The sequence below is a fragment of the Zea mays genome, chromosome 9, assembly GCF_902167145.1.
Source record: "Zea mays cultivar B73 chromosome 9, Zm-B73-REFERENCE-NAM-5.0, whole genome shotgun sequence".
Lineage (NCBI taxonomy): Eukaryota > Viridiplantae > Streptophyta > Magnoliopsida > Poales > Poaceae > Zea > Zea mays.
In genome coordinates this window covers 128,145,286-128,153,595 of record NC_050104.1, presented here as the reverse complement: position 1 = coordinate 128,153,595, position 8,310 = coordinate 128,145,286, and the positions used below count along the sequence as shown (strand labels likewise).

At 43.4% G+C, this 8,310-nt stretch overlaps 1 protein-coding gene across 22 annotated transcripts; it reads right to left on the bottom strand.

Moving 5' to 3' along the window:
* Window positions 1-1,145: 1,145 nt before the first annotated feature.
* Window positions 1,146-8,046, bottom strand: LOC103639036 (serine/threonine-protein kinase EDR1). 22 transcript variants are annotated; one of them, XR_004852752.1, is made up of 10 exons: window positions 7,337-8,046; window positions 7,081-7,262; window positions 6,596-6,824; window positions 6,361-6,467; window positions 4,982-6,198; window positions 4,219-4,259; window positions 4,011-4,079; window positions 3,790-3,890; window positions 2,733-3,039; window positions 1,146-1,407 (listed from the first exon to the last, which is right to left on the bottom strand). XR_004852752.1 is itself a non-coding variant. In XM_020544470.2 (9 exons), exons 3-9 carry the CDS (start codon window positions 6,740-6,742, stop codon window positions 1,377-1,379), a joined length of 1,923 nt encoding a protein of 640 aa, XP_020400059.1. In that variant the 5' UTR covers window positions 6,743-6,824; window positions 7,081-7,262; window positions 7,337-8,046; the 3' UTR covers window positions 1,146-1,376. The 22 variants fall into 22 exon arrangements, 17 of the variants coding, with proteins under 17 accessions (XP_020400059.1, XP_035818545.1, XP_020400055.1 ...); XR_004852753.1 differs by having other exon boundaries at window positions 6,939-7,262; window positions 7,337-7,913; XR_004852754.1 differs by having other exon boundaries at window positions 1,159-1,407; window positions 4,007-4,079.
* Between the last annotated feature and the right edge of the window lie 264 nt (window positions 8,047-8,310).

Genomic DNA, 8,310 nt, shown 5'->3' with positions numbered 1-8,310 from the left:
CCCTCGCGACGGACGCATCGAGCGCTGCAACGTAAAAGTGGTTTATTTCAGCCTTTGACAGATGGCTTTATACAAATCCAAAAGGCTGCTTGCTTGGAGCTTTATTTCTTGCTTGCTCACACTGTCTCCGTCAAGTAAAATATGAAACACGGAAATATAGATGACGTATTTTAATATTATTTATAGAGTGAAGTTTAAAATAGTGAATAAAATAAGAGATATGGTAAGAAATATGCTGAATATAGCCTCAATGTCGTGAGTCGTGACATGCATACATATGTTTACAAAAACTATGCCCACCCTGTTGCGTACTAGTACAGTGCATTCTGCTCAGAATTAGGTCGGGATCCTCAACCTCTTGTATATTGTTAGCATCGTTCTGGGCGCCAAACACTAAAAAGAACAACCTGGTGGTGCTCTCTGTGTAGGCGTGGATGGTCCGAAACATGGTCGCAGGAGCGGATCCTCCTCTACACGCTAACGGACGACCGCGGAGAGGGTCAGGACGGTCCGCGATAGCGCAGAGGCTCTTCTTCTCCGCGAAGAGCCATAGAACTTGCCTCCGGGAGAGATCCTGTCGATGGAGAGAGTTTCAAGACGTTGCTCCGGGGTCGGCAGGCCGCCCAGTGCGTCTCTAATCAGCATAGAGTCGAAGACTAAACTAGATCTAAATCTAAAGCTAGATTACTCCTACTTCTAAAAATTGGAAGAACAATGCAAATAATGTAAAATTGATAAATAAATTTGATTGGATCGATCGTAGGGTTCAATCGGCTGTAATCGTTAATCTATATAAAGGGAGGTCTGAACCCGTTACAAGTCGGTTACCGAGTTAATTCCGTAGGTTTTGCTAACAAATCCGGGTAGAAATCCAAAACCCTAACTAATTCTCTGTGGACCGTCCACCTACAGGTCGAACAGTCCGGCTGCCCATTTTGATAGTGCACAAACTCGTATGAACTTTGGCCACTCTTGTTTTTTAGTATATTCAAATCTTGCTCTTAGAACAAGTAACTTTGGCCCCTCGTATGAACTTTGGCTTTGCTACGGCACTGCCACTGCTCACTAGAAAGTGTAAGCACCACAGTCCCTACTTTTTTACAGGCATAAAACATTTACTAGGTTAGTGCCCGTGCGTTGCAACGGAAACATATAATATCATCATAACTTATATATAAATGTGTTATATTGTTATGAGAAAAGATTTTGTAATCCATTGATGATCCTGGCTATACATATAAATTTTGTTATTTTAATCTATCCCTTTCACCACTACATTGCAACCATCAATATCATGTAGACCTATATAAGTCCCTGTTGTATGTTTGCAGGGATGGCATAGCGGTATGAATTGTCCTCGTAACTTAATAGATCAATCACAAAGTTCCTTTGAAAAATCTTTGCATCCTACACACAAAGACATAAGAGAATAGAACATCAAATCAAATTTGTATTATGTAACTGGATTGTATGTTTGAACATGAAACAAACGTACTCCACTCACCCTAACAAATTACATTCGCCTACTATTTCGCCACATGACCATATCTTATAGAACGAGGTAGTTGGTATTAACCCTATACAATAATGTTTGGCTAACTATGTTATATTGCTGAGAAGGTACGTGGTACGGAGAAAATACCCTTTTAAGTCAATTGGAAGACCACTCCGAATTGTATGTTCCCACTTAAAAATATCCTCTACCCATTCATAACGTTTCTTGTTGTAGACAATCTTACATTTAGAAGTGCCATCTAACAATGTTCATGCCATGCAAATTTAGAAGTGTGATTTAACAAATTACATGCAAATGACAAAATGAGTAACAAAAGGCTTAATTTTGGAGAAGACGTGCTACCATATTTTTTAGAAGTTTTGGGTGCAAACAAAAGTGTAATAAGCTCGTTGATGTGGGTTTTTCTCTGAATTGCATTCTGTATTGACTCGGCGGGATATTTAAATGTGTAGGATGAAATAGAGAGCTACACAAGGATCCAATGCCATTGAATGACGTATGAGGAGTGCTTAGAATGCAAAAGTATTCACAATAAAAGATCACAAGACATTTGTCGTTTGCTTCCACATGGCGGCGGCTGTTCCATGTTTTAGCTTTTACAAAGGAAGTTCTGCAAAAGCTTAAGCTGTGGGTTGTGATCGGAAGATGTGCCATGAACAAGAACTAAGCAGATTTAGGTCTAGACCACAAGTAACCAGAAATGGGAGGTCATCGGATATTTATATCACAGTATCAGTTACCATAATCTGACCACAATGCATTATCATGTAACCAATTGAACAAAGCACGGCCTGGATCAACCAGCTCTAGAGCAACCATGATTAATTTAGTTCAGCAGAAAGATTAATCATCAGCCATTTTATAACATGGATGAGAATATATTGCGCAGATAATCTTCACAGTACTCAACCAAAATTGGGTGAAGCGCAAGCAGAATTTCTCCCCAATTGACATATATAACTAATTATATGAGCAATTGTGGTGTGCGGTCACAATAGAGCATCAAAATTCTATGTTGTTTGGGGCGCAAACAGGAAGGTTCACTAAAGCTGGACCTCTCAGTTCAATTCTGATCAGCACAAACTAATAAGTTGAGAATACACTCAAAGTGTTCCTTAGGCAAATGGCCAAATGCACAATTTGAGTGAATTGAAAGCGTGCAGATTCTAAGGCAGACATGCGTAGAAGGATTGGTGATAGGTATTTAGCAAAGAACCTGTGGTCGAGTGTGATTGAATCGATAAGGGCTTGTTTAAGTGATGCCTTGGAGTCAGGGGGAAGCTTGGGCCAGTGGGAGGTGATCTTCTTGCGGAGTAGCACCGCGGCGAGCTGGCGGACGTTGGGGGTCTTGGCCGTACGGAGATGGTGGACGAGCGCAGGGACCACCTGCGGGTCACGGGCCAGCCGTCGGATCTGCTCCTCCGCCTGCCGACGTGTGTCGTTATCCGGCATCAAAAACTGGATCAGCAGCAGCTCCAGCGACCGCCCCATTCCTCCCGCCTGATGCATATTCTGGTCGCCGCCTGGTGGTGAAAACATATTGTTAAGAATTCGCCGCGGACGTACTATCAAGATTGACAGCAACACGAATACACAAGTACTCAGTGGACAGTGGTTTGTGTGTTTTACTTTAGTTATGAGGCTAGTCGTGGCTGCACTCATGCGACCTCGTGCAGCGATCTAGTTATGAATTACGATTCAAATGATTCTTTGCTTGAACAAACTTGATTTCTTTGCATGAGTTTGACCAGGGTAAGAGGCCCATCGAGTAGGGCATCGCTCGTAGACGTTGAGTGTTGAAGCATAGCTATGTCTCCAGCAATGTTCTCTAAATCCGTCATTTACATTCTTCTCTAAAAGGTTCTATAATTTGTCTTTTTTAGCTGTAATAACGTTTTCTATATTTTGTTCTCTATATGTAAATATCTATATTAGAAACATATTTTACTTTTACTTTATATATATATATATATACATATGTATTTGTCATACTCTAAAATATATTTTACATATTTTATTTTTGCTAAGTTTGTTGTTTTAAATATTAAAATAGGTAAAGGAAATGACAGAGAAACTCTATATAGATAATCTAGTAGCATTCTTTATATTTAGAGGACCGCTTAAATTACGCTGTCAGAGAAATAAAGGATGAAAATATGCCCATGCGTTCTTGCGCGGGCACGAGTCTATACCTTCTGTGTTGTCTAGAGTGGGATATTTAATTCACACATTCCATATAAACAGTGATTGTGTAGTAAAAGTAACTATTATACCTTGGAATATATTCAGATACAATAGATAAGTTCGGAGGGCGTGTAACAGCACCCATAAAGAGAACAATATTTGGATGGCGCAGCCGACGCATAATTCGAATCTTGTCAAAAAGTATATCCGTATATCAAACAATAAATCAACAATTGAACTGAGTAAATATGAAAATTGAATAGTTTATTTAGGAAAACTCCAAGATAGAAACAGATAAAAGTTCACCTACTTCACTCCTAAACTCATCCAGAGCATCGCCATAAAAATCTTGATCCAAGAATTTTTTTACAGCTACTTCCTGAAAATAAATGAAAACTTCAGTGCATTGACCATGATTTGGTTTCTCATCTGATTCTTTTATGGCTTCCACAGAACATCTTGAACAAATGGCCAAGCTCAAGATACAAAAAACTAAAATGGGTGAATGAACTACTTACGGTTCCATTCCAGTCAGCACAGTAAATCTCTCCATATGAACCTATTGAACGAAGCAAATCAATCAATAGTTTTCATGCAGAGATCAGGAAGGTGCAAGTTCAAGCAACCAACCCACTCCTATTCAACCAATAAAAAGCATACCCATCAAAGCTAACAACTTGAAATACAGTTCAGCATATTTAAAATTAGTTTCCAAAACAGCTTTATGTTATTACTCCCTCCAGTTTCGTTTTAATTGACATTTAGGACATGATTTAGCATACCAAGGAGTGATTAATTATGTGTGATTTCCTGTTGTACCCTTATTAAATATGTATCGTGGCCACCTCAACCAGATCTGCTTTGATGCCTACTGGTTGCTTGCTATAGCAAAAACACCCGAGCACTTGGGTTCGAGTCTTGCCATAGCACGTTTATTTTTGCATGGCATATTTTACATAGCTTGGCATTTTTTTTCAGGACACTATTTTACATTGTCGCACTGCCGTTTTTTTTCTATCGCGATTCGCGCCTTGCTGTTTTTGGCTGGCGTACTGCTTGTTATCAGTCGCTAGCATGGAACGGCAAACGAAACGTTGGAGGAAACGAGGCGTTAGCTTATCATTAATGAAGGGTAGCATGGTCATAAAATAGTTATAATAGGTAAAACATCAATAATTAACATTCACACAAAAAAGGCTAGGACCTCAGTTAAAACGAAACCGAAGGGAGTAGTTCAAAAGCAGAAGAGTGTATATCAAAACTTGGTAGCAAAATAAGTACCTAAGCCAATCCTTTCACCAATCACAAGATCTTCCCAAGGAATTTCGCACTCAGAGACATCATCGAAGTCAAGCCTCTGTGACCTCATGTCCATGTTTCTTGAAGGCAATGATGTGTCCATGAATTTGTCAAGGGGAGATTTTTTTGGATCAGGGAGCAATTTCTTATGGTCTTGCTTTGCATCCATGTTTTCCAAGTGTTGTTTTGCTTGACTCTGAACTCTATTCATTGGAACGCTTCCTTCTGCAGGAATACCCCATGGAAGTCTTCCCTGTGGTGGTTGAACTATGACATGTTGATCCTCCAATCTATAATTTGTTTGGCCTTTGTCCAAATCACCACGCATAACCCTTTCAGGAACCTTCCCGGTCTCAGCTGTAGATGTAATGTTCATGGCAGAGGTACCAGCCATAATGCTATCATAATTATGATATGATGCATCATTATGCAATCTAGAATTAAGGTTAGATCTTGCGGCTGGTCGTGGCATCTGGGATGATGATGGTGCAGCATTATTACCAACATTTCTACGAGCAAACGAATCCTCGACATAATTGTACTGTTTGTTGTTGGAAACATCATTGTAAGGAGACCAATTCTTCATAACTAACCGCTGATGTGGTCTTCCAGCATTAGGGACAATGTTCTCTCTGCGCTTTTGCAACTCATTGTTCCTATGATCTGGTCCTTTGAATGGTACTGAAGTTTTCTTGGACTTATTATCCCCAGAAGGAACAAGGTCAGCAAAAAGGTTTTTTGACTCTGGAATTTCCTGCAGATCTGGAAGGCGGTTTAAATTCCGCTGATGCTCGCTTTGAGGTACAACTTTCTGCTGCGATGATGTACCAGCAGAAGTTGATGGTCCATCTGATTGGTCATGATTAACCAGCATCCATGAACTGCCAAAAACACTTCCAGCAGAACACAGATATGGTGTGACACCCGAAGAGGTTTGAGTAGAAGCTGCAATTTCTGCTGCCTCATATCCAGAATCAATGTCTGACATCCAATCACCACTGCTGAACAAAGGCAGTTGGCCACCTTTAGGTTCAAGTGGCAATACAGTAGGATCCACATTAGCATCAACAGTACTTGATGATCCAGCTGTTCGATTCAGGCCGAGTTTTCGATTAGAATTTAACGAATTGCCTTTCCAACTTAAGATATCTGCTGGAATAAGAGCACCAGGAGCAGCCATCAGATCAACCAAAAACTCCCTACAGAAAAATTTAACCAAAAAACTACTTAGTAAACATAGAGTAGCAACAAATTAATTGGAATATAGTAAATAAGGCTAGCACATGGATAGCATAACTTGACGTATCTTAAGTATTTATACTGTGAAGTATGAACAAAGCACAATAATTAAACATTGATACCTTTCATTGTCCATCTTAATTATGTTTATAGCATCGTCGTCATCACCACCAGTATAATTGCTCCCTTTGACAAGTTTGCATGGAATCCCAACACTATAGGCAAGGATCTGCATGGAGAGGTACAAGACATAATTACATTACTTTCTAAGCATGTGCTTCTCAGTTGAAACAATAAGCTAGCTAGTTTTCTTGCAAATGCATGCATGAGAAAGAGGAAGGGACCGAAGCAGAGAACCTTGAAAAGTAGGGCACGGTGATGTGATAACCCTATCTTGATGCAACCAATAGGCAACAAACTTGTTTGTAGCGATGTTCTCAGCTCAGTACTCTTCTCCAGCCACCTTGTGAGCATGTCGTTAGCATCTTTGACAGGTCCACCCATATTATCTGTAACAAGCTCAGCTATTCTTTGCACTAAGAGTGCAATATTGGCAACGAGTCCTGGCGCGGGCACGAGTCATGCACTACATGGCCACAAGGAATGTAAGTCATCGCATTGTTAAAGGTCAGCCTAACATCAGGAACAAAATCAAATGCACTTGTGTATGAAATAGATTTGAGCTTCTTCTGGACGGTACCAAGATCTCCACGCCCAAAAGTGCCGTCAAATCCGATCTTAGCCAGCGGTGCAAGCAAGCGAGCAGAGCACCGAGCTCTGGCTGTAGTCTGTAGAAGGGACCGCAAACACAGCAAACAGAGGAGCAGAGTTTGAGTAGGGACCTTGGCAAAGCCCTCAGCGGTGCCGGTTTGCGTGCCGAAGAAGACAGTGACCCTCTGCCTGCCGTCGTCGGGGTCCGGCTCGTCCTTGTGCTTCGCGGCGAGCGGGCGCGGCGGCGCCTGTGCCGCGGCCGCCCGAGGCGCGGAGGAAAGCTAAACACTTATTATGGTGCTTCGATCCGTCCCTGGTAAGGAAGCTAAACACTAACTCAAAACTCAACTGTACGTACACCACGACAGTGACAACACCTATTCTTACAATTTTGGCGAGGTCGGTGAGGACATGGGTGGCGCGCTTGGTGGCGGCGAGGTCGGCGTGGCACCACGAGGACATCAACCTGCACACAGATCTCGTGAGCAAGAACTGCGTGGGAGTGGCAGCAGTAGATCTCGGGGGTGCTCGCGGAGCCGTCCTCCTCCTCGTTGCCATCGTCAACATCGGTGCTGCCGAGCGAGGACATGGTGGTCTATGCTGCAGCGGCAGATGCCTCCGGGACGGAGGTGCTTGTCGCCCGCAAGGACCCCGAATGCGTGCCAGGGGAGCGGGAGACGGCGGCGCCGAAGATGGGGGACGGAGTGGCGGTGCTGAGGACGGAGGCGGGGTCAGGACCGGGCGCGGATCGACCGCGAGATTAGCGGGTGGGGGTGGGGAAGGGCGAGGGCGGAGGCGTGGATCCCGCGGCGCCGGGATGGGGCGGTCGCGGATCTCGCGAGGGGGAGGGGCACGGTGCCGTTGCTTCGGATCGGCGGCGATCTCGGGCGGGATTCGCGCGAGCGCAGAGGGTCGCTCGTAGACGGGGGCGGGGGCACGGTGATGCGGTGGACGCCCTCGTTATGGTCTTAAGGAATAGTAGAGATAAGTAACTCATTTGCTGGTGTGGTTGTTGAGGTGATAGATGAGGTAGAGTTTGGGCCGAGTTTCCAACGGGCTCGCTTTGCTGGACAGTTAATTTGCTACTATATATGGGCCTGCACGCTACAACAACCAAGCCGTACGTGCTACTACTCGATGTTTTTTTTTTGCTTGATTCTGCAAGTATCTTGCACAAGGATCATTGACGCTTGTCATCCCGTCCGAGCATTGCAGCTAGGGGCATAAAACCCGAGCCCGAAGCCCTATACCCGAAATACCCGAACCCATACCCGTTTAGCCCGAAGCCCGTTACCCAAATAGCTCCAGCGGGTAATGAAACTGGATACCCGAACTAAGTTCGGGCCTAATCGGGTACTAAC